This window comes from Aotus nancymaae, unplaced genomic scaffold (assembly GCF_030222135.1).
Source record: "Aotus nancymaae isolate 86718 unplaced genomic scaffold, 86718_ANA_hifiasm-v0.15.2.pri h1tg000028l, whole genome shotgun sequence".
In the NCBI taxonomy this organism is placed as follows: Eukaryota; Metazoa; Chordata; class Mammalia; order Primates; family Aotidae; genus Aotus; species Aotus nancymaae.
In genome coordinates, this window is record NW_026988441.1 from 39911519 (window position 1) to 39936923 (window position 25405).

Below are 25405 nucleotides of genomic sequence, written 5' to 3' on the forward strand. Positions count from 1 at the left end.
TGGAAGACTTTATTATTATTATTATTATTATTATTTTTGAGATGGAGTCTCACTCTGTTGCCCAGGCTGGAGTGCAGTGGCACAATCATGGCTTACTACAGCCTCCAACTCCTGGGCTTAAGTGATCCTCCTGCCTCAGCCTCCCGAGTAGCTGGGACCCAGGCATGCATCACCACCCTGGGCTGTTTTTTGTTTGTTTGTTTGTTTGTTTGTTTGAGACAGGGTCTCACTCTGTAGCCCAGGCTGGAGTACAGTGGCAGGATCTTGGCTCACTGTAATCTCTGCCTCCCCAGTTCAAGCAATTTTCCTGTCTCAACCCCCCTGACTAGCTGGGATTACAGGTGCTCGCCACTAGGCCCAGCTAATTTTTGTATTTTTAGTGGGGATGGGGTTTCGCCATGTTGCCCAGGCTGGTCTCGAACTCCTGACCTCAGGTGATCCACCCTCCTCAGCCTCCCAAAGTGCTGGGATTATAGGCATTAGCCACTGTGCTCAGCCTGTATTTTTTTTTTTTTAAAATAGAGATGGGGTCTCACTATGTTACCCAGGCTGGTCTCAAACTCCTGATCTCAAGTGATCCTCTCGCCTCAGCCTCCCAAAGTCCTGGGATTACAGGTATGAGCTGTAGTGCCCAACAAAAAAAAGAGACATTTTGGGAACAAAACAATTGAGGTAAGGACCCTGTCATTTAACTCACCGCTCAGGCTTATGCTGACTGACCCTCCCCCACAAAGTCACCTGCTCTCTCATTGTGTCTTTCTGTACCCAGATGTCTTTATGTAGAGCCTTCCTGAAAGATCACAGGGGTGCATTCCCGCCACTCACCTAAGTACACTGCCTGCCTTTCTTTCTTTCTTCCTTCTTTCTTTCTTTCTTTCTTCTTTTCTCTCTCTCTCACACACACGCACACACACACAGTTGGAGTGCAGTGGCACAATTTCAACTCTCTGCAACCTCCGCCTCCCAGGTTCAATCCATTCTCCTTCCTCAGAATCCTGAGTAGCTGGGACTACAGGCACCCACCACCACGCCCACCTAATTTTTGTATTTTTAGTAGAGACAGGGTTTCATCATGTTGGCCAAGCTGGTCTTGACCTCGGATGAGCCACCTGCCTCAGCTTCCCAAAGTGCTGGGATTACAGACGTGAGCCATGTCGTCCGGCCCATACACTGTCTTTCAGATAGAAAGCGCATTGGGGAAACTGAGGCACACCGTTGCAGGAAGTGGAGCCCTCAGCAGCCTGGAACACCGGACGTCTGCTGTCTGCCTGGCCCTGGGTGTCACATCTGCCTCTGCAGCAGGAGGCGGAGATTGTGGCAGGAAGTCTGTGAACTGGGAGGGGGAGAGGGGGCCTGATGGGACAGGAATGGGGTCCCCGGGCACGGGCACGATGCTTGTCCTCCTGGTGCAGCTCTGCGGTGAGTACTTGGGCCTCCCTCCCCTCCACACCCCCTCTTGCTGTCATCCCCAGCTGACTTCCCCCCAGCTCAGAGCCCCCCTAAACATCAGTCTCTCCACTCTGCCAGATAAGGCCATCTCCCTCTGAGGGAGTCTCGGTAATGAGACTCAGAACATTACCGGGGCTGGAGGATTAAGGAAGCATCCTCTGAGGAGGCCCCAGGAGACAGGCTGAACCTTGCCCTGCATACCAGCCTGGCCTGGCCTCTCTGCTCTCCACCCTCTGCAAGGCTTTAGCTCCCTCCCTTCGCTCAAGCCTGGGGGACTTTCTTCCTCTGTTTCCACAATGGGAAGCCTGGATCCAACCTTCACGCCTTTGCAGCTGCTGTTCCAGCTGCCCGATACCCTTCCCGGATCTCATGTCTCCATCCTCGTCTGCAATTGCATCGCAGATGCCAGGAACTTGACATAACCTCACCTTCTGCGGGGGTCTAACAGACACGTCAGACTCCCCCCCGTCAAAAGCAACTTTCCACTCCAGCGGCACCTCTCTCTGTGTTTACAATTAAGGACAAAGTCTGGCTGGGCGCGGTGGCTCATGCCTGTAATCCCAGCACTTTAGGAGGCCAAGGCAGGCAGATCACAAGGTCAGGAGTTCAAGACCATCCTGACCAACATGGTGAAACCCCGTCTCCACGAAAAATACAAAAATTAGCCAGGAGTGGTGGTGGGCACCTGTAATCCCAGCTACGCAGGAGGCTGAGGCAGGAGAACTGCTTGAACTTGGAGGCAGAGGTTGCAGTGAGCCGAGATCACCCACTGCACTCCAGCCTGGGTGACACAGTGAGACTCCCTCTGAAAAAAAAAGGACAAAGGCTACTGCCCTTCATACATTTCCTCAGGCGAAAACCTCCATTCCTCCTCCCGCTCCTCCAGTTCCGGCTGCTGTACATTTTTGTCGTTGTTCCTTTATTTTTGTTTTTTTGAGATGGAGTCTCACTCTGTTGCCCAGGCTGGAGTGCAGTGGTGTGATCTCGGCTCACTGCAACCTCCGCCTCCTGGAGTCAAGCAGTTCTCCTGCCTCAGCCTCCCGAATAGCTGGGACTACAGGCATGTGACACCACGTCTGGCTAATTTTTTGTATTTTTTTTTTTTTTTTTAGTAGAGATGGGGTTTTACCGTTTTAGCCAGGATAGTTTCGATCTTCTGTCCTCATGATCTGCCCGCCTTGGCCTCCCAAAGTGCTGAGATTATAGGAGTGAGCCACCATGTCCGACCAAGATCTTTTTATTACAGCGTAACTTGGAGGCTGAGGCAGGTGGATAGCTTGAGGTCAGGAGTTCCAGACCAACCTGGCCATTATGGTGAAACCCTGTCTCTACTGAAAATACAAAAATTAGCTGGGCATGGTGGCGGGTTCCTGTAATCCCAGCTACTCAGGAGGCTGAGCCACAAGAATCGTTTGAACCTGGGAGGCGGAGGTTGCAGTAAGCCGAGATTACGCCACTGCACTCCCACCTGGGTGATGGAGTAAACCTTTGTCTCAAAAAAACCCCAAAAACTTAAATTGGACTATGTCTTTCCTGCTTCCTGATTTCCCATCACACTTAGATTCAAAGATAAACCGCTTAACTTCCCCCACCTCCCCACACCACCCCAAGGCTACAGGGTGGTGACCAATCTGTCTTCCTTCTCTCCTTCCTCTCTCCCCCTTCTCACTCTGCTCCAGCTGCACGGGCCTCCTGGCCGTTCCTCAAACACGCCAGACACAGTCCTGCCCCAGGACCTTTGCATGGGCTGTGCCCTCTGCCTGGAAAACACTTACCCCCCAATACCTTCCTTCAACAGTGGGTACCCCTTTCGATTAAGATCTCGGCTCAGGCTGGGCACGGTGGCACATGCTTATAATCCCAGCAATTTGGGAGGCTGAGGTGGGAGGATCATATGAGACCAGAAGTGTTTTGTTTGGTTTTGTTTGAGACAGAATCGTGCTCTGTCACCCAGGCTGGAGTGCAGTGGCGCGATCTCAGCCCACTGCAACGTCCACCTTCCGGGTTCAAGCGATTCTCCTGCCTCAGCCTTCTGAGTAGCTGGGACTACAGGTGCCTGCCACCATGCCAGGATATATATAGATATAGATATAGATAGATAGATAGATATTTTTTTGAGACAGAGTTGCATTCCTCTTGCCCAGGTTGGAGTGCAATGGCGTGATCTTGGCTCACTGAAACCTCCGCCTCCCGGTTCCAAACGATTATCCTCCCTAAGCCTCCCAAATAGCTGAGATTACAGGCATGTGCCACAATGCCCAGCTAATTTTATGTATTTAATAGTGACGAGGTTTCTTCATGTTGGTCAGGCTGGTCTCGAACTCCCAACCTCAGGTGATCTGCCTGCCTTGGCCTCCCAAAGTGCTGGGATTACAGGCATGAGCCACTGCACCTGGCCACCCAGATAATTTTTGTCTTTTTAGTAGAGATAGGGTTTCAACATTATGGCCAGGCTGGTCTTGAACTCCTGAGCTCAAGTGATTTACCCGCCTTACCCTCCTAAAGTGCTGGGATTACAAGTGTGAGCCACTGCACCCAGCCCATGAGCCCAGGAGGCTGAGGCTGCAGTGAGCTATGATGCTGCCCCTGTACTCCAGACTGGGCAACAGAGTGAAATGGAGACTTAAAAATATATATATATATGGAGTCTCGCTCTGTTGCCCATGCTAGAGTGCAGTGGCACGGTCTAAAAAAAACAAAACAAAACAAAACAAAAAACAAAAACGCCGATCATGGCTCACGTATATAATCCCAGCACTTTGGGAGGCGTAGGTGGGAGAATCGCTTGAGGCCAGGAGTTCAACACCAGCCTGGGCAACAAAGCAAGACCCCAATCTCTACCAAAAAAAAAAAAAAAAGCCAGGCATAGTGGTGTATGCCCATAGTCCCAGTTACTTAGGAGGCTGAGGCAGGAGGATTACTTGAGCCCATGAGTTCGAGGCTGCCATGAGCTATGATGGTGCCACTACACTCCAGTCTAGACTACAGAGCCAGACCCCAACTCTAAAAAAAAAAAAAAAAAAAAGTCACCACCGCAGGGAGGTCTTCCCTGATTACTCTCAATGAGGAGATGTCCCTTGACCTCACTGTTGTCTTGACCACTCCTGTTCCTTCTCCAATTACAGTTCTCTTTTAATGACTTCCTGTGCTTCTCTTGGCCCAGACTGTCAGCTTCTGAAGGGCAGGAATTTTCATCTGTTTTGGTCACCCCTGCATCTGTTCCCCACACCCAACAGAGGGCCTGGTGTATGCTAGGCAATCTTTGTGTAGCTGAGTACTGGAGACTATCTCAGAATTCCACAAGCTCTGAGCGATTATACCCATTTTACAGATGGGGCTGTTGAGCCTCTGCAAGATGTGACCTTCCAAAGGTCATAGAGACAGTGAGGTTCTTCGGGTTTTTTTATGTTTGATTTTTAGAGACAGGGTGTTACTCTGTTACCCAGGCTGGAGTGCAGTGGTGAGAACATAGCTCACTGCAGCCTCAAACTCCTGGGCTCAAGCGACTGCCTGACTTCAGTCCACCACATGCAGCTACTTTTTTTTTTTTGAGACTCCAGCCCAGACTGCAGTGCAGTGGTGTGATCTCGGCTCACTGCAACCTCCACCTCCCGGGTTCAAGTGATTCTCCTGCGTCAGCCTCCTGAGTAGCTGCGACTACAGGCGTGTGCCACCATGGCCGGCTAATTTTTGTATTTTTAGTAGAGATGGGGTTTCACCATGTTGACCAGGCTGGTCTCAAACTCCTGACCTCAGGTGATCCACCTACCTCAGCCTCCCAAACACTGGGATTACAGGCGTGAGCCACCACGCCTGGCCCACAAGTGGGGTTTCAAACCCAGACTGTGGGCTCCCTCGGGGAGTGAATCACATAGCCTCACACGCACACACTGAGAAAGGTCAACTCCATCTCTTCTGTCCTCAGCCTTGCAAGGAGCCTCAAGCCTGAGCGTGCAGCAGGGGCCCCAGTGGCTGCGGGTGAGGCAGGGCAGTCAGGCGACCCTGGACTGCCACGTGGACCAGGCGCCGGCCTGGGAACGGCTCCGTGTCGTGTGGACCAAGGATGGGAATGTCACGTGCCAGCCGTACATCACCAATGACCGCCTCAGCCAGGGGCTCTGTGGGCCCCAGGGACGGCTCTCCTGGCAGGCACCCAGCCACCTCACCCTGCGGCTGGACCCTGTGAGCCTCAGCCACAGCGGAACCTACGTGTGCAAGGCGATCATAGAGATTCCTGACCTGGAGAAGGCTGAGGGCAATGGAACATGGCTCTCGGTGGACCCAGGTACCGGAAGCAGCGGAGAGAGGGTGGGGCAGTGGGGAGTAGCCAAGAATCTTTTTTTTGTTTGTTTTTGAGACGGAGTCTCACTCTGTTGCCTAGGCTGGAGTGCCGTGGCACAATCTATGCTCACTGCAACTTCTGCCTCCTGGGTTCAAGTGATTCCCCTGCCTCAGCCTCCCAAGTAGCTCAGATTACAGGCACGCACCACCATGCCCGGCTAATATTTGTATATTTTTAGTACAGAAGAGGTTTCACTGTGTTAGCCAAGACGGTCTCGATCTCCTGACCTTGTGATCCGCCCACCAAGGCCTCCCAAAGTGCTGGGATTACAGGCATGAGCCACCGCGCCTGGCCAGATTCTAGAATCTTAAGATCTAGACTTTTGAATCTCAAACTCTTAGTGTCAAAAAACTCTAAATTCTTTGTATCAAACTTGTTTTTTTTGAGACAGTCTTGCTCTGTCATCCAGGCCTTGGAGCGCAGTGGCACTATCTTGGCTCACAGCAACCTCTACCTCCCAGGTTCAAGAGATTATCTTGCCTCAGCCTCCTGAGTAGCTGGGATTACAGGTGCTCACCACCTTGCCTGGCTAACTTTGTTTTGTTTTTGAGATGGAGTCTCGCTCTGTTGCCAAGGCTGGAGTGCAGTGGCACAATCTCGGCTCACTGCAACCTCTCCCTCCCAGGCTCAAGCAATTCTCCTGCCTCAGCTTCCTGAGTAGCTGGATTACAGGCGTCCGCCACTACACCCAGCTAATTTTTTGTATTTTAGTAGAGACGGGGTTTCGCCATGTTGGTTAGGCTGGTCTTGAACTTCTGACCTCAGGTGATCCACCTGCCTCAGCCTCCCAAAGTGCTGGGATTACAGTTATGAGCCACTGCACCCGGCCAGATCCTAGAAGCTAAAGACTTTTGAATCTCAAGGTCCTAGAAACAAAAAAACTAAATTCTTAATATTGAACTTTTTTTTTTTTAAACGGAGTTTCGCTGCTGTCATCCAGGCTGGAGTGCAATGGCATGATCTGGGCTCACTGCAACCTCCGCCTCCTGCGTTCAAGCAATTCTCCTACCTCAGCCTCTCGAGTAGCTGGGATTACAGTTGCGGCCACCATGCCCGGCTAATTTTTCTGTACTTCTAGTTGAGATGGGGTTTTACCATGTTGGCCAGGCTGGCCTTGAACTCCAGACCTCAGGTGATCTGCCTGATTTGGCCTCCCAAAGTGCTGCGATTACAGGCGTACGCCACTGTGCCCAGTCAGAATTTTGTAAAAATTTAGACTGTGTAAAAACAGAATCCTGGCTGGGCACGGTGGCACACACCTGTAATCCCAGCGCTTTGGGAGGCCAAGTCAGGCAGATCACGAGGTCAGGAGACAGAGAATCCTGGTCCACGTGGTGAAACTCCATCTCTACTACAAATACAAAAATTAGCCGGGTGTGGTGCTGCACGCCTCTTGGGAGGCTAAGGCAGGAGAATCACCTGAACCTGGGAGGCGGAGGTGGCAGTCAGCCAAGATCATGCCACTGCACTCCAGCCTGGCAGCAGAGTGAGACTCTGTCTCCAATACACAAACAAACAAACAGAATCCTAGAATTCTAGAATCCAGAATTGAAAGTCATCAGCCAGGCACGGTGGCTGATGCTTGTAATCCCAGCACTTTGGGAGGCTAAGATGAGAGGATCACTTGAGCCCAGGAGTTGGAGGCTGCAGTGAGCTATGAGCACAGCATGGCACTCCAGTCTGAACAACAGAGCGAGATCCTGTCTCTAAATAAAATAAAGCTATCGGCCGGGTGTGGAAGCTCATGCCTGTAATCCCAGCACTTTGGAAGGCCAAGGTGGGTGGATCACCTGAGGTCAGGGGTTCGAGACCAGCTTCAACAACATGATGAAACCCCCTTCTCTACTAAAAACACAAAAATTAGCTGGGCGTGGTGGTGCATGCCTGTAATCCCAGTTACTCGGGAAGCTGAGGCAGGAGAATCGCTTGAACCCAGGAGGCGGAGGCTGCAGTGAGCGGAGATCACAGCACTGCACTCCAGCCTGGGCCACAGAGCAAGACTCCATTTCAAAAAGAAGTTATGGACTCTCAAAGTTGGAAGAAACTCTCCAGATAGCTTTCCATATCAGCAAAGGCAGCTGCCTCATTTTGCAGATGAGACAGGTGTGGCCAGAGAGGGTCAAGACATGCCCAGCGCTATCCACTAGGCAGGGGTGCAGACTATGCACCCCGCTTTGCCATGTCACCCCCTTATAGACTCACCCTGGGCAGAATCAGGAAACCCAAGGGGATCCAGGCTTTGCCTCCTGCTCTGTGCAGGGTGCTTGTGGGCCCCGGGCATCTGCCCAGCCCCCTCTGGCAGAAGGGAGCTTCCAGCTCCCATCCCCTAGAGATGCCCGTTCCTCTCCAGCTGGTAGGACCAGCCTGCTGGCAGGGACACGTGCTCTGCCTCAAGGGAGGGGTGTGTTATGGCTGCCTTACCCACCTCCTCCCACCCCTCCAATGTCAAAGGGGCCAATTAGCAATTAGAGGAGGCGGGTGGTGGAGGGGCCAGGCTGTGTGTTGGCAGCTTCGAGAGAGAGCCGGGAGTGGGCGCTGGGCCAGCCCCACACAGCTGGCTTCCCCACCCACTCCAACCCTGAACAGCAGCTTGGCAGTCCCCAGGGATTGCCTGCCAACCTCAGAGGCTGCAAGAGGAAGGGGTTGGGGTGCTGGACCTTATCTGAATTGGGGCATTCACGGCCTTTGGCTGTAGATTATACAAACCTGGATTCAAGCCTGTGTTTCATTTACTTGCTGTGTGACCTTGAGCAAGTGACTTGACCTCTCTGTGCCAGTTCCCTCTGGTGTCAGAATACAGTGAATAGTGTTTCCTCATCAAGTTGGGTGACTTTAGAGGGGTGATAGCTAAAGTGCTTGCTATAATCCAAGTGCAGTGGCTCACACCTGATATCCCAGCACTTCGGGAGGCCGAGGCAGGAGGATTGCTTAAGGTCAGGAGTTTGAGGCCAGCTTGGCCAACACAGCAAGACCCCATCTCTACAAAAAAATTCTCAAATTAGCCAGGCATGGTGGCATACACCCATAGTCCCAGCTGCTCAAGAGGCTGAGGTGGGAGGATCGCTTGAGGCCAGGATTTGCTGACTGCAGTGAGTTATGATCGTGCCACTGCACTCCAGCCTGGGAGACACAGAGAGACCCTGTCTCCAGAAAAACACACAACAACAACAACAACACAGTGCTTAGCACAGGGCCTGGACATAGTAAGTGCTCAGCTAACCTAAATGTGACCTCTGAGCCGAGGTAAGAAAGGGCTTTGTTCATAGCCGGGCGTGGTGGTGTGCGCCTGCAATCCCAGCTACTCGGGAGGCTGAGGCAGGAGAATCGCTTGAACCAGGGAGGCGGAGGCTGCGGTGAGCCCAGATTGAGCCACTGCACTCCAGCCTGGGCAACAAGAGCGAAACTCCGACTCAAAAAAAAAAAAAAAGAAAGAAAGGAAGGGCTTGGCTGCCTCCTGGGTAGGGGACCCTCGGCAAGAGACTCAGTTTCTCTGAGCCTCGGTTTCCCCATCTGTAGAATGGGCATGGCTCAGGGTCCACTCTCAAACAAAAGCAGAAACAAACGGGAGCCCAGAACAAAGAAGGCGGAGCTCACGATGACAAGTCCCAGCTGGCAGTTTTTCCACGATGACCCACCCAGACAGGGATCACGAGCCTCATTTTTCTTTCTCTGTTTTGAGACGGTGTCTTGCTCTGTCACCCAGGCTGGAGTGCAGTGGCACAATCTCAGCTCACTGCAGTCTGTTCCTCCTGGATTCCAGCGATTCTCTTGCCTCAGCCTCCCGAGTAGCTGGGACTACAGGTGCACACCACCACGCCCAGCTAATTTTTATCTTTTTAGTACAGACAGGGTTTCACCATGTTGCCCAGGCTGGTCTCAAACTCCTGACCTCAAGTGATCCTCCTGCCTTGGCCTCCCAAAGTGTTCGGATTATAGGCGTGAGTCACTGTGCTCTGCCGAGCCTCATTTTTCAGAAGAGGAAACTGAGGTTCAGAGTGAACACCCGCCCAAAACCACAAAGCCTGGCAGGAGGAGGAACACTTCAGTCCCCCTTTGCGAGCTCTGTCCTTGGAGGGCGCAGGAGCCTGGTGCCCTCCCATGACATAGATTTCCTCTCTGCAGATGACCCCCCACAGAACAGAAACCTGACCCCAGGCTTCCGAGGTGAGCCCTGCCCAGTGTTCCTCTCCCAGCTCTTCCTCCCCTATCACCGTCCCCACCCTTCCACTTAGACCATCCCTTCTCCCCCCACCTAGGACTCCTCTTCGTGCCGCTGGGGGTGGGGAGCGTGGGTGTGGCCGCAATGGTGCTAGGCGCCTGGTTCTGGGGACGCCGCCGCTGCCAGCAAAGGGACTCAGGCAACAGCCCAGGTAAGATGGGGTGGGCGGAGGAGGCGGGAACAGCCCCTGCTTGACAAAGACCCACTGCATCCCTGCTCCCGCCTTGGTTTGGGGGAAGGAGGGAGGAGGAATGAAGGCGGGGAAGTCTAGCTCCCATATCCCATACCCGTATTTTTCAGAAATAGAGACAAAGCTCTTTTTTTTTTTTTTTTTTTTTAAAGACGGGTTTTCACCACGTTGATCAGGCTGGTCTTGAACTCCTGACCTCAGGTGATCCGCCCGCCTTGGCCTCCAAAGTGCTTGGATTACAGGTGTGAGCCACCGCGCCCAGCCCAGAGACAAAGCTCTTAGCTTGGGCAACCTAGCAAGATCCCATCTCTATGAAAAATTAAAAATCAGGCTGTTAGGCTGTACACGGTGGCTCACGCCTGTAATCCTGGCTCTTTGGGAGTCTGAGGCAGGAGGATTATTTGAGGTCACGAGTTTGAGATGAGCCTGGGTAACATGGTAAAACCCAGTCTCTACTAAAAATACAAAAATTAGCCAGGCGTGGTGGCCTGTGCCTGTAGTCTCAGCTGCTTGGGAGGCTGAGGCAGGAGAATCACTGGAACTGGGGAGGCGGAGGTTGCAGTGAGCCGAGACTGCCTCACTGCACTCCAGCTTGGGTGACACAGCAAGACTCCATCTCAACAGCAACAAAATTAGCCAGGCTGGGTGGCACACGCCTGTGGTCCCAGCTACTCGGGAGGCTGAGGTGGGAGGATTGCTTGAACCCAGAAGGTGGAGGCTGCAATGAGCTACGGTTTCCCCACTGTACTCCAAACCGGGGGACAGAGAGTGCACTCCAGCCTGGGTGACAGAGAGAGACCCGATCTCAAAAAAAAAAAAAAAAAAAAAAAAACTGGGTGAGGTGGCTCACGCCTGTAATCCCAACACTTTAGGAGGCCGAGGCAGGTGAATCATGAGGTCAGGAGTTCAAGATGGAGCCAGAAGACTCCATCTCTACAGAAAATTTAAAAACAAGCCCAGGCGCGGTGGCTCGGGCCTGTAATCCCAGTTACACCATGACCAACATGGTGAAACCCCGTCTCTACTAAAGATACAAAAAATAAAAAATAAAATTGTGGGGCATGGTGGCGGGTGCCTGTAATCCCAGCTACTCAGGAGGCTGAGGCAGGAGAAACACTTCCACCCAGGAGGTGGAGGTTGCAGTGAGCTGAGATCACACCATTGCACTCCAGCCTGGGCTACAGAGGGAGATTCCATCTCAGGAAAAAAAAAAAAGTTTAAAAATGTTTTTAAAGAAGAGAGAGAGAGAGAGACAAAGCCCCCAGAGGTCAGCTGGAGAAGGCCAGGCTCTCTTAAGCGACTGTCCCCTCTTGGTCTCTGTCATCCATCCTAGGAAATGCATTCTACAGTAACGTCCTATACCGGCCCCGGGGGACCCCAAAGAAGAATGAGGACTCATCTGGAGACAGGAAGGACCAGAGAGGCCAGAGCATTTATTCAACCTCATTCCCGAAGCCGGTCACCTGCCAGCCCTGCCTGGCGCCCAGACCTTGCCCCAGCCCCAGGCCCGGCCACCCCATCTCTAAGGTCAGGGCCTCTCCTAGTGCGAGAGGAGTGAGATCCCAGGGGACCCCAACGAGACCCCACCCATAGGTACACACAAAAGAGGGCCTTGAGGCTGGGCGCGGTGGCTCGCGCCTGTAATCCCAACACTTGGGAAGCCGAGGCTGGTGGATCACTTGAGGTCAGGGGTTCAAGACTAGCCTGGCTTGAACCTGGAGGTGCAGTGAGCTGAGACTGCACCACTGCAATTCAGCCTGGGCTACCGAGTGAGACTTCATCTCAAAAAAAAATTTTTTTTAATAAAAAGAAGAAGAGGGAGGACTGGGAGTCTGGCAGCCCCATCCTGAGACCCCGTTCTCATTTCTGTGATGATGGCTTTCCCCCCCACTTTTCCCCCAAGACAACTTAATAAAGGCTTGTGAAGAAAAAGCAAAGCTGGTGTTTGTGGCGATTTGGGAATGCTAAAGAGATCTGAGGGAATTAGGTGCGGTGGCGCATGCCTATAATCCCAGCACTTTGGGAGGCTGAGGTGGGAGGATCACTTGAGGCCAGGAGTTCAAGACCAGCCTGGGCAACAGAGCAAGAAGACTCCATCTTTACAGAAAATTTAAAAATAAGGCCAGGCGCGGTGGCTCACGCCTGTAATCCCAGCACTTTGGGAGGCCAAGGGGGGCAGATTACCTAGGTCAGGAGTTCAAGGCCAGCCTGGGCAACACGGTGAAACCCCGTCTCTACTAAGAATACAAAATTTAGCTGGGCGTGATGGTGCCGCTGATACCTGTGGTCTCAGCTACTTGGGGGGCTCAGGTGGGAGGATAGCTTGAGCCCAGGAGTTTGAGGTTGCAGTGAGCTATAATTACATCACTACACTCCAGCCTAGGTGATAGAGTGAAACCCTGTCACACACATATACACGTCAAAAAAGATTTAAGGTTCCGGGCACGGTGACTCATGCCTGTAATCCCAGAACTTTGGGAGGCCGAGGAGGGTGGATCACAAGGTCAGGAGATCGAGACCATCCTGGCCAACGTGGTGAAACTCTGTCTCTACTAAAAATACAAAAAGATTTAGCCGGGCGTGGTGGTGCACGCCTGTAATCCCAGCTACTCGGGAGGCAGAGGCAGGAGAATCGCTTGAATCCAGGAGGCGGAGGTTGCAGTGAGCCAAGATCGTACCATCGCACTCCAGCCTGAGTGACAGAGTGACACTCCGTCTCAGGAAAAAAAAAAGATTTAAGGGTTCACCTGGGGGTCCCAGAGCTCCCGGGGGTGGCTGGAGAGGTCCACTGTGGCCCAGGGACTTTGTGACAACTCAAAACCCCCCTCCCACCTTATACTTCTAGGGACAAATACAAGGAGCACATAGTGAGCGGGGCTCTGGTTTCCATTCAGCCCCTGTCCGGAAAGACCTACGCAGGCATCGCCCCCAGGCAGGCCTGGAGGTGGGGGGAGGAGGAGGGAGGTCAGGGTCTTCCCCGTGTTTACCAGCCCCCTGGAGTCTCCTGCCCAACTGTCACCTTGAAGCGACACCAGCTAGGCCTGGCTCCCCTCCCCTGCTTCTGCTGTTTCCATGGGGACAGATGTCCTTTCTGCAGATCAAGCCACTGCAGCCCGGAGGAGGGAGCGGGGCTGGCCCGAGAGCCTGGCCCCCCTCAGTTTCTCCATCTTTGCATCTGCTGGTTTCCACGGCGTGTGAGGTTTTTATCTGCCCCACCCCGCTCTGTCTCTTGCTCTCTGCGTTCTGGTCCCATCCTATGGGAGATTCAGGCTCCAACCCCAACTCTGTCCCCAAAACAAAGAGCTGGGGATGTCCTTGGTCCTTGAGGGTTTCTTTCTTTTTCATTTTTATTTATTTATTTATTTTTTAGAGACAGGGTTTCTCCATGTTGGTCAGGCTGGTCTGACCTCAGGTAATCCACCCGCTTGGGCCTCCCAAAGTGCTGGGATTACAGGTGTGAGCCACCGCACCCAGCCTGAGGGTTTCCTTCTTTTTTTTTTTTGAGATGATTACTTGCTCTGCCCCCAAGGCTGGAGTGCAGTGGCGCAATCTCGGCTCACTGCAACCTCTGCTTCCCAGGTTCAAGCGATTCTCCTGCCTCAGCCTCCCGAGAAGCTGGGACAACAGGCGCCCACCACCACACCTGGCTAACTTTTTTTTATTTTAGTAGAGACGGGGTTTCACTGTGTTGACCAGGCTGGTCTTGAACTCCTGACCTAGGTAATCTGCCCCCCTTGGCCTCCCAAAGTGCTGGGATTACAGAGCCACCCGGCCTGGCTTAATTTTTTTTTTTTCCTTTTTTTTTTTTGAGAGGGAGTTTTGCTTTTGTCGCCGAGGCTGGAGTGCAATGGTACCATCTCGGCTCACTGCAACCTACACCTCCTGGGCTCAACCGAGTCTCCTGCCTCAACCTCCGGAGTAGCTGGGATGACAGGCCTGTGCCACCATGCACACCTAATTTTGTATTTTTAGTAGAAACAGGTTTCTCCATGTTGGTCAGGCTGGTCTCAAACTCCCGACCTCAAGTGATCCGCCTGCCTCGGCCTCCCAAAGTGCTGGGATTACAGGCGTGAGCCGCCGTGCCCGGCCTTCTCCAGCGTTTCGATTACCACATCGTCCCCCTCTCCAGGACCCTTAGGGCTTTCCTGCTGGGAGTCAGCAACGCCCCCTTCCCTCTGCAGCCCAGAAAGGACGCTAAGACAAACAATAACTTATTTATTTTCTAGGCCAGAGGAGGCCTTTGGGATACAATTCTGGGCCTGAGGACTCAAAAGGGGGCCGAGGGTCGCTGTCAGGGGGTCTGCGTGACCACGGGGTACAGCAGAGCCAGATGTTCAGCTCCCTGCACTGGCAGCGGGCGGGAACTGTAGTGGAGGACCAGCTCAGGCACGCTGGGGAAGGGCCCGCTGTGTTGGCCCAGCACCACCTGGTTCTCTCGGGTCCGTGAGAACTTCAAATGCAGGAACCCCTGGCTGCTCCTGGGAGATGAGGGAGAAAGGGCCTCCTGAGCACCCCAGACCCACCCAGAAAGCCACTATCCCCAAATCCACCTCCCACAGTGCCCAGGGCCTGGTGCTCCTGTGTCCCCAAAATCCAGTAAACAGCAGTGTGGTGGCTGGTGTAGTTGCTCACACCTGTAATCCCAGTGATTTGGGAGGCTGAGGCTGTAGGATCGCTCCAGGCCAGGAGTTCGAGACCAGTCTGGACAACAGAGTGAGACCCCGTCTCCACAGGAAAACATTCAAAAATTAGGCACGTGCGGTGGCTCACACCTGTAATCCCAGCACTTTGTGGGTTGGGAGGCTGAGGCAGGAGGATCACTTGAAGTCAGGAGTTCAAGGCCAGCCTGGCCAACATGGTGAACTGTCATCTTTACTAAAATATAAAAATTAGGCCGGGCGCGGTGGCTCACACCTATAATCCCAGCACTTTGGGAGGCCGAGACGGGTGGATCACAAGGTCAGGATATCAAGATCATCCTGGCCAACATGGTGAAACTCTGTCTCTACTAGAATACAAAAAATTAGCCGGGCATGGTGGCATGTGCCTGTAGTCCCAGCTACTCGGGAGGCTGAGGCAGGAGAATTGTTTGAAACTGGGCATTGGAGGTTGCAGTGAGCTGAGATCATGCCACTGCACTCCAGCGGGGTGACAGAGCAAGATTCCACCTCAAAAAAAAAAAACAAAAAACAAAATTAGCTGGGCATGGTAGTGTGTGCTTGTAATCCCAGCTACTCGGGAGGCTGAGATGGGAGAATTGCCTGAACGTGGGAGACAATGGTTGCAGTGAGTTGAGATTGAGCCACTGCACTTCCACCTGGGCGGCTGATCGAGATTCCGTCAAAAAAAAAATTTTTTTTTTTTAATTAGCCAGGGCTGGGGATGGTGGCTCATACCTGTAGTCCCAGCACTTTGGGAAGCTGAGGTGGATAAACTGCTTGAGCCTAGGAGATTGAGACCAGCATGGACTATATAGCAGAATGCTGTCTCTACATAAAATGCAAAAATAGCCAGGTATGTTGGTACACACCAGTAATCCGAGCTACTTGTGAGGCTGAGGCAGGAGGATTGCTTGAGCCTGAGAGATGGAGGCTGCAGTGAGCCATAATTGTGCCACTGCATGCCAGCCTAGGTGACCCCATCTCATAAAATAAAAATAAAAATAAGGCCAGGTGCCGTGGCTCATGCCTGTAATCCCAGCACTTTGGGAGGCTGAGGAATGTGGATCACCTGAGGTTAGGAGTTCAAGACCAGCCTGGCCAACATGGTGAAACCGTGTCCCCACTACAGTATAAAAATTAGCTGGGCGTGGTGGTGGGCGCCTGCAGTCCCAGGTACTTGGGAGGCTGAGACAGGAGAATCTCTTGAACCTGGGAGGTGAAGGCTACAGTGAGCTGATATTGTGCCACTGAACCCCACGTGGGTGACAGAGCAAGACTCTGTCTCAAAAAAAAAAAAAAAAACGTAATAATAAGAGGCAGGTGTGGTGACCCATACCTGCCTATAATTCCAGCACTTTGGGAGGCTGAGTCAGGCAGATCTCTTGAGGCCAGGAGTTTCAGACCAGCCTGGCCAACATGGCAAAACCCTGTCTCTACTAAAGATACAAAGATGAGCCAGGCATGGTGGGGTGTGCCTATAACCCTCCATCGCCCAGGTTCAAGCAATTCTCCTGCCACAGCCTCCAAAGTAGCAGGGATTACAGGTATACACTATGCCTAATTTTTATATTTTTAGGAGAGGAGGGGTTTCACCATGCTGACCAGGCTGGTCTCGAACTCCTGACCTGAAGTGATCCGCCCACCTTGGCTTCCCAAAGTGCTGGGATTACAGGTGTGAGCCACTGTGCTCCAACCTTATCTTGTGCTCTTAGATCTTGCTCTCAGACACCTAGCAGAATCTTGGGAGTGGTTTATAATTAGACAGACTTAGAATTTTAGGGATGGAAGTACATACAAACAGGGTCTCAACCTAAAATTCCTTTTTTTTTTTTTTTTTTGAGACGGAGTTTCGCCCTTGATACCAGGCTGGAGTGCATTGGCGCGATCTCGGCTCACTGCAACCTCCGCCTCCTGGGTTCAGGCAATTCTCCTGCCTCAGTCTCCCGAGTAGCTGGGACTACAGGCACGCGCCACCATGCCCAGCTAATTTTTTGTATTTTTAGTAGAGACGGGGTTTCACCAGGTTGACCAGGATGGTCTCGATCTCTTGACCTCGTGATCCACCCGCCTCGGCCTCCCAAAGTGCTGGGATTATAGGCGTGAGCCACTGTGCCTGGCAACCTAAAATTCTTACAGGCACACCCTGAAATTTTGGCTTCAGATGGACACAAATTGATATACCTCCATTTCTGGACTAGGAGAATCCAAAGGAGTCTCGTACACCTAGTTCCTCATCTTACCCAAGTTCTGGACCTCCTCTATGGCATCCACTCTGTCTTCATGTATACCTCCAGTGATGGGGAGCTCATTCTCACCAGCTAACGGCCTCCCTGGAAGCTCCACCCCTGCTCCTAGAAGTCCCGCCCACTGACCTGGAAGCCCTTCTCATTGGCTGCTGGAGCCACACCCTCCCACTCCCTCTGAATTAACCCAAAAGGGTGACGCATGCAGTCCAGTGACCCTTTGTCCCTGTGAGGCTGAGGTCTCACCTGAGAGACAAGGAGCAGTCCTGGGGGCTGGTCTCACTGAGCCGCACTAGGTAGCTGCCTTCCTTGCAGAGGGACAGGAGGTTCTCCGCATCCGCCCTGTTCAGGGTGCCGTGGAACCACCTAGCGGTGCGAATAGGTATCTCATCAAAGGCTGTTGCCCTTCAAACACGGTGGCTCACGCCTGTAATCCCAGCACTTTGGGAGGCAGAGGCGGGAGCATCACCTGAGGTCAGGACTTCAAGACCAGTCTCACCAACATGGTGAAACCCCGTCTCTACTAAAAATACAAAAAAAATTAGCTGGGAAGGGTGGCGCGCGCCTGTAATCCCAGCTACTCAGGAGGCTGAGGCAGGACAATTGCTTGAATCAGGGAGGCGGAGATTGCAGTGAGCCGAGATCGCGCCACTGCATTCCAGCCTGGGCGACAGATTGAGACTCCCAACTCAAAAAAAAAAAAAAAAAAGCAAAACAAACACACTCTGGGGTCTGTTGGGTCCATGCACAGCTGATGCATGGGCTTGTAGCGTCCAGGCAAATGAAGAAGGAAAATTCCCTTGGATTTTTCAAGAGGAGCCTGGTTATTGGCTGCACCTGACATGGATCTTCACAGCCTCCTTGGCAACTTCAATCACTTTCGCAAGAGCAGGGCTACATCTTATATCTCACCCACCTGTCCCCTTCTTTTCTTTTCTCTTTTTTTGAGACGGAGTCTCATTCTGTCACTCAGGCTGGAGTGCAGTGACACCATCTGGGCTCACTGCAACCTCCATCACCCAGGTTCAAGTGATTCTCATGCCTCAGCCTCCCAAGTAGCGGATTAACAGGAGCACGCCACCACGCCCAGCTAATTTTTTTGTATTTTTAGTAGAGATGGGGTTTCTCCATGTTGGCCGGCTGGTTTCGAACTCCTGACCTCAGGTGATCCACCCACCTCGGCCTCACAAAGTGCTGGGATTACAGGCGTGAGCCACCACACCCAGCCCCTTTCTTAATGTTTTTCTTTAATGTGCTCATGAAGGGGTTTGCAGTTGCAAGCAAGATATCAAAGAAAGAGAAGCACCAGAGCCTTTGCTGAAAATCTGAAATCTGAAAACAGAATAAACACATATGGCGCGCTTGTGGTCCCATGGAGAGGCTGAGGCAGGAGGACGCTTGATCGCAGGAGTTCAGGGGCACAGTAAGCTATGATTGTGCCACCGCACTTCAGCCTGGGAAACGGAGACCCTGTCTCAAAAAAAAAAAGAAAGAAAGAAAGAAAATGAAAGGAAGGAAGGAAGGAAGGAAGGGCCAGGTGTGGTGGCTCACCCCTGTCATCCCAGCACTTTGAGAGGCCGAGGCAGGTGCATTACCTGAGGCAGGAGTTCAAGACCTGCCTGGCCAACATGGCAAAACTCCATCTCTACTGAAAATACAAAAATCATTCCAGCGTGGTGGCAGGAGCCTGTAGTCCCAGCTACCTGGGAGGCTGAGGCAGAAGAATTGCTCGAACCCAGAAGGCAAAGGTTGCAGTGAGCTGAGATTGTGACACTGCACTCCAGCCTAGGTTACAAGAGCTGGATTGTGTCAAATAAAAAAAGAAAAAAAAGAGAGAAAGAAAAAAGAAGGAAGGAGAGAGAAGAAAAGAAAGAAAGAATGAATTAAAGCAAGAATGAAAGAAAGAAAAAGAGAGGAAGATAGGAAGGAAGGAAGGAAGATTGTTTGGTTGGGCGGCCGGCAGGCAGGCAGGCAGGCAAGTGGGAAGACAGAGAGGCCGGGCGTGGTGGCTCACGCTTGTAATGTCAGCACTTTGGGAGGCCAAGGCGGGAGGATCACGAGGTCAGGAGTCAGAAACAAGCCTGGCCAACATGGTGAAACTCTGTCTCTACTGAAAATACAAAAATTAGCCAGGTGTGGTGGTGCACGCCTGCAGTCCCAGCTACTTGGGAGGCTGGGTCAGGAGAATCACTTGAACCGAGGGGACGGAGGCTGCAGTGAACGAAGATGGCACCACTGCACTCCAGCCTGGGTGACAGAGCAACACTGTCTCAAAAAAAAAAAAAGAAAGAAAGAAAAAGAAAAAGAAAAAAGAAAAGGAAGGAAGGAGGGAAGGGAGGGAGGGAGGGAAACAGAAAAAGAGAACAATCTTGCAATCTGCACACCTTAGGCCTCAGAGTTAAATAGCTAGTTCTGTACTGCCCACTGAAGAGCTTTAGGGGTGACTGTGATAACATGGCCTGGATTCTGGGGACTTGGGCACTCCCTCAGGGAGCTCCCAGGCTGGAAGGACACAGAGTCAGCGTCTCCCAGCTCATGTGCCACCCCACAGCACAGAGTTGTGAGCCCACCAAACTCCTACGCCTCCCAGTACCATCCTAAGAACTTCTGGCTAAGAATGATTTCTGTCTCTTGGCTCTGAGGCTGTAAGCCCCACCCAAGTTAAGGAAGGAAATTCCCTTTTCTGTTTGAACCTGAGGCTCAGAGAGGTTAAGTGACTTGCCCAAGGCTACATAGCCAGGAGGGAAGAGCAGGGATTTGAACCCAGAACTTTATACCAGAGAGAAAGGGACCCCATCTGATTCTGTTTTGTGTCTAACTGGGTGTCTGGCACACAGCAGGCTCTGGCGCCCAGTAAAGATTAGTTGAAGAAATGAAATAAGTGGATGAATGAACTCAAGTTCCCCCAGTTCCTCTAATCTGGAGAAAAGAAAAAACTTCCACCTGATACTCTGGAGTCTATAGACACGTTCAACGGGGCTCTTCCACCTTCAGTTCCCCCCACTCACGGCTGTTTCTCCAGGGGCAGGGCTGGGTCCACTCGCTCCGCAGGCTGGGGGCTTCTGGGTGGGGGTCTCCGGAGCTCCTTGGCTGGGCCTGGAGTCCTTTCCCACTCTGGACTGTCAAACTGCACTGCAAGGGATATTTAGAGAGGAAAGAATTAAGTCCAGCCTCCCTTGGAGTGCGGGGCAGGGGCCAGCCAATGGAATCTCAGTAGGAAGGCGGGGCCATATTGGGCAACCTATCAGAGCCCAGGGGCTGGGCTTAAGGTAGGGGCCGGATTGGCCACAGCTGCAACCTATTGGCCTTCAGAAGAAACAGGTGTAGTCACTCATATATCTGGTAGCAAGAAGCACAAGGGGCGTGGCTAGAGGGGGTGGGTTAGAAGTTTCCAGGTAGAGGAACTAAATGCCTAAATCTAGTCCTTAAAACCCTTCTGGGGTTCAGCCTAGACTGAGGCCAGTCCTAAAACTAGAAAATCACCCCCAATCTACAGATAGGGGGACAAAGGCACTGAGCTCCGAATACCCTCCCAGTCATAAAACTTTGGGGGCAAAGTCGTGTTTGCACAGCTCTTCCTGGTCCAAATTAGTTTATTATTTAAAGCTGATTTTATAATTATCCCTTTTACAGAAGAGAAAACTACGGCTCAGAGGCTTGTCCAAGCTCATCCAATTCAGCTAGAAACTGACCTGTGGTTTATTATTAAGAAATGCTGGCCGGGCGTGATCCCAGCACTTTGGGAGGCCAAGGCAGGTGGATCACCTGAGGTCAGGAGTTCGAGACCAGCCTGGCCAACACGGTGAAACCCTGTCTCTCCTAAAAATACAAAATTTAGTCAGGCTTGGTGGCGGGAGCCTGTGATCCCAGCTACTCAGGAGGCTGAGGCAGGAGAACCACTTGAACCCGGAAGGTGGAGGTTGCAGGGAGCCGGGATCACGACACTGCACACCAGCCTGGGAGACAGAGTGAGACTCTGTCTCAAAAGAAAAGAAAATTCTACCCCCGCCACCCCCCACACGCTATTCCAAAAGCAAACCACGTTCCCCTCCCTGCACCACACTGAGCAAGATAAGTAGGTTCTATTCCACTCTAAAAAGTGTTTGCGGGTTCCAAGGAAGATGCAAGTTGTCTTTGAAGAAAGAACTTAGGACTATCAGTCATTCACACTCTAGTGAGAATTAACAAACTACCAAAGTGGCAAGTGACTGGACTCTACTTAATACATGGAAACAGGAGACATGACCAGATGAGGAAATGCAGGGACGGGGCACTCAGATGTCAGGGTGTGGGTCTGAGAAGCACCTGCAAACGCCCTGGAGATGTGGTCTTTCTTCCACTCCCAGGGCTGGTCATACTCATCTGCTGGCCGTTCGTCCTCCTGGGGCATCCGGCTCTGCCGAGGCTTCTGCCCAGAAGGGGGCTCCTCCGCTGTCTCTCGGTCCTGTTCCTCATAAGGGGTGTCATAGAGCTGCACCCCTCTGCCGGGAAGTTCTAGGAGGCCAGGGACACTGGTCAGCTCCTGCTCCCATCTGGGACCCTGCCACCTTCCCCCAAGCCCTGCCTACTCACCACTCATAACCCGCTGGGCATCATAGGGCTCCATGTACCCATCATCTGGGGGTGCAGGGTGAGGCTGGGCATCAAAGGGGTCTGAGTACTCTGTGTCAGCTTCCAGCTGCAGAGGGAAGGAAGGAGGAGGGGACAAGAACTCAAAAGGGCCACCCCCACTGAGTGATGCTGTAATCCCAGCTTGCCTGCCCACAGGGCCATCTGCCACCTCTCCAAGACTTTTTATTTATTTATTTAGAGATGGAGTCTTGCTCCGTTGCCGAGGCTGGAGTGCGCCCGCCACCACACCCGGCTAATTTTTGTATTTTTGGTAGAGATGGGGTTTTGCCATGTTGTCAGGCTGGTCTTGAACGCATGAACTCAAATGATCCACCTGCCTTGGCCTCCCAAAGTGTTGGGATCACAGACACATTGGCCACCACACTGGCCCAAGAGATGTTTTTTTTGTTGTTGTTGAAATGGGAGTCTTGCTCTGTCACCCAGGCTGGAGTGCAGTATTGCAGTCCTGGCTCACTGCCACCTCCACCTCTGGGTTCAAGCAATTCTCCTGCCTCAGCCTCCTGAGTAGCTGGGACTATAGGTACGTGCCACTACGCCTGGCTAATTTTTGTATTTTTAGTAGAGACAGGGTTTCACCATACTGGCCAGGCTGGTATCGAACTCCTGACCTCGTGATCCACCTGCCTTGGCCTCTCAAAGTGCTGGGATTACAGGTGTGAGCCACCATGTCTGGACTTTTTTTTTTTTTTTTTTGTGAGACGAGGTCTTGCTCTGTTGCCCAGGCAGGAGTGGAGTGGTTCAATCATGACTCACTGCAGCCTTGACCTCCTGGGCTCAAGTGATCCTCCTGCCTCAGCCTCCGGAGTAGCTGGGACTACAGATGTGCACCACCACAACTGGCTAATGTTTTGATTTTTTTTTTGGAGAGTCAAGGTCTCACTCTGTTAGCCCAGGCTGGTCTTGAACTCCTAGTCTCAAGCAATCCTCCCACCTCCACCTCCCAAAGTGCTGGGATTACAGGCATGAGCTACTGCACCTGGAGGCCTGGGTTCAAATCTTAGTAAGCTAGAACCCTGTGAGACCTTGGGGAAATAACTGCTCTTCTGTGAGCCTCAGTTTCCACTTCTGCAAAATGGGAATATAGTGGTTAGAAGGGCAGAGTCATAGGGAAGATGTTTATGTGTCCAGGAGGGGAGCAACTCACTCAGATCTGTTTTAGGAAGGTCCCACCAGGTTCGAAGAGGAAGGGGTACTGAGGGAGGGGACTGGGGGGGCCAAGAGGATGGCCATGGAGGAGGAGGACCCGGAGACCAAACAGGGTGGTCAGACAGACATGGGGACAGCCAGCATTATGCATTGAAAAGAGACAGATATCGGCCAGGTGCGGTGGCTCACGTCTGTAATTCCAGCACTTTGGGAGGCCGAGGTGGGAGGGTCACCTGAGGTCAGGAGTTTCAGACCAGCCTGGCCAACATGGTGAAATCCCATCTCTACTGAAAATACAAAACTTAGCTGGAGGGTTGGCAGGCGCCTGTAATCCCAGCTACTTGGGAGGCTGAGGTAGGAGAATTGGTTTGAACCCAGGAGATGGAGGTTGCAGTGAGCTGAGATCCCACCACTGTACTCCATTCAGCCTGGGCCACAGAGAGAGACTCGACTGTGTCTCAAAAAAAAAAAAAAAAAAAAAAAAAAACAGACATCCCCAAGCAGGTGGAGGACTGGGAAGGGCCTGTCTGGTGCCCGGGTCCCCGCTGTGATCAGACATAAAACAAGCTCTCCACGATCCAGGGGGCCCAGCCTGAGCCTCCCCTCCACCCAGATTCCCGGGGCCACCCAACCACGCACCTCCTCCCCGGGGCTGCCCAGAAGGGCCTTGGCTCTGGCCATATCCGCAGCCTCCACCTTGATGAGCCGGTGCTTGGGAGAGCCATACTTGGCATCTCCGGCGTTCTTGGAGTCCCCCGGGCCCGCTGGGTCCGGCTCCAAGCGGCCCTCCGCGTCCTCATAGGGGTCCTCGAAGTCCAGGTCCTTCTGCTCTCGGTAGGCCCTCAGGATGTCGCTCTCGGTGTAGTCCGGGGTGGGCGGCTGCGGAGGGGGCCTCCGACCGCCAAAGCTCAGGTAGTCCCGTAGCCACTTGGCCATTTGGGCGCCTGCCACCCCCAATCCGGCCACCGTCAGAGGGGCCCCTACATGCGCTTGTCCGGGCCCCTTTCCCCAGGGAGGAGGAGGAGGAGGAGAAGAGGAAGAGCAGGGAAAGAGGAGAAAGGTCAGGTGTGCCCTTTGGCGGGGCTCTGGACGGACAGAGGGAAGGAAAAGGTGAAGGAGGGGGAGGAAAAGGAGGCGACAGAGGAGGGAGGAGGGCAAGCCCACCTTAGCCCGGCTGGGGAAGCACCGCGGGGGCAGGGGGCGCCGCGCAGGGCCCTGAACGCCGCGCGCTAGGGGCCAGGGCGAGGGGCATCCGCGGAGGCGCGCGGAGTTTTCGCGGGCAGCGCGGTTCCCCGGAGCGGCTCGGACGCTCGCCGCCTCCGGGAAGCTCCGGGATACCTTCCTGGGGTCCGGAGACCGGGCCAGCGCCGCCTGCGGACGATCCCGGCCCCTCGCCCAGCCCGGACGCCTGGGTTCTCAGCGCAGCGGGCGGGCTCCCCAGGGGCGCGGGCGCTGCGCGCAAAGTTGGGGCGCGGAGACGGTGACCCCAGCGGGACGCATCCTTTGTCGCGCTCCTCTCGGCTTAGCGGGGAGCCCCAATCCCGCGGCCCCCGGCCGGGCCGCCTCGATCCGGCCCCAGCCACCCGCACAAAGGGAAATAAAAACCTCCTCCAATCCCCCTTCACGCTTTCGGAGAGACTTTCCCCGCCGCCGCCGGCGCGCGGCCGGGAGGTGGGACGCTGGGGAGGGGGCGCGCGGGAGGACGCCCCGGTTCCCACCAGCCCCGGGCCGCGTCCCGGGCAGCAGCGTCAAGGCTCCCCCGCCTCCCCTCGGCCGCGTCCCCCGCCCCTCCCCTCCCCCTGCGCTCCCCTCAGAGGTGACAGAGACCTTCAGCTGTTCTGGGGAGGGAGGGAGCCGCTGCCCGCGGAGCGAAGCGGGGCCGGGGGCGGGAGTCTCCGGGGCCGAGGCCGCGGCAGCTGGACACTGACCCGGACGCCAGAGACTGGCCGCAGAGAGCGCGGAGCGCGGGAGGTGGGGATCGGCTGGGAGGGACACAGCTGGGGAGGGGAGAAGGACGGGAGGGGAGGGGGAGAAGGAGAGGAGGGGAGGGGGAAATTGACCGGGAAATGGGGGACTGGACTTGACCTGACCGCCAGAAGGGGTGAAACTGACCAGCAGAGGAGTGGGAATGGCCACCAAGGAGGGTCGAAATGGAACCGATGTCTGGCGGTAAAAATGACCGGGAGAGTAGGGGTGTGGAAATTGGTGGAGAGGTCACTGGCTGAAATTGATATTGACGCAGCGAGAAGGAGGGGGGCAAAGGAAGGGAGGTTGGGGATCGGGCTTCCCCTCCCCCAAGAGGGCTCCGCTCTGTCCCCCACCTCCCCAGGGGACTAATCTCGGGCAGGGGGAGGGTTTGGGGCAGCTGGCCTGGGGAAGGGAGATGGTATCTGTGTCTGGAGCCTGTCCTCAGCATCTGTCCCTTTGTGGCCTTCTGGGAGGGGGTGGGGGCGGGAAGAGAGGCAGAAGTGAGAGGGGTCTGGCCTGTCCTGGCCCCCTGTTGTCTGAGAGTGAGGGTGAGAG

The 25405-nt window shown here is 53.7% G+C and overlaps 2 protein-coding genes across 2 annotated transcripts; one reads left to right on the top strand and one right to left on the bottom strand.

Moving 5' to 3' along the window:
* Nucleotides 1-1367: 1367 nt before the first annotated feature.
* On the top strand, nucleotides 1368-12131 carry TMIGD2 (transmembrane and immunoglobulin domain containing 2). Its single transcript, XM_064380736.1, has 5 exons — nucleotides 1368-1419; nucleotides 5375-5734; nucleotides 9914-9955; nucleotides 10048-10161; nucleotides 11534-12131. Exons 1-5 carry the CDS (start codon nucleotides 1368-1370, stop codon nucleotides 11791-11793), a joined length of 828 nt encoding a protein of 275 aa, XP_064236806.1. The 3' UTR covers nucleotides 11794-12131.
* A 2269-nt stretch (nucleotides 12132-14400) lies between these two features.
* On the bottom strand, nucleotides 14401-24629 carry SHD (Src homology 2 domain containing transforming protein D). Its single transcript, XM_012436368.2, has 6 exons — nucleotides 23522-24629; nucleotides 21677-21782; nucleotides 21410-21598; nucleotides 20113-20236; nucleotides 17351-17470; nucleotides 14401-14678 (listed from the first exon to the last, which is right to left on the bottom strand). Exons 1-6 carry the CDS (start codon nucleotides 23816-23818, stop codon nucleotides 14492-14494), a joined length of 1023 nt encoding a protein of 340 aa, XP_012291791.2. The 5' UTR covers nucleotides 23819-24629; the 3' UTR covers nucleotides 14401-14491.
* Nucleotides 24630-25405: the final 776 nt, after the last annotated feature.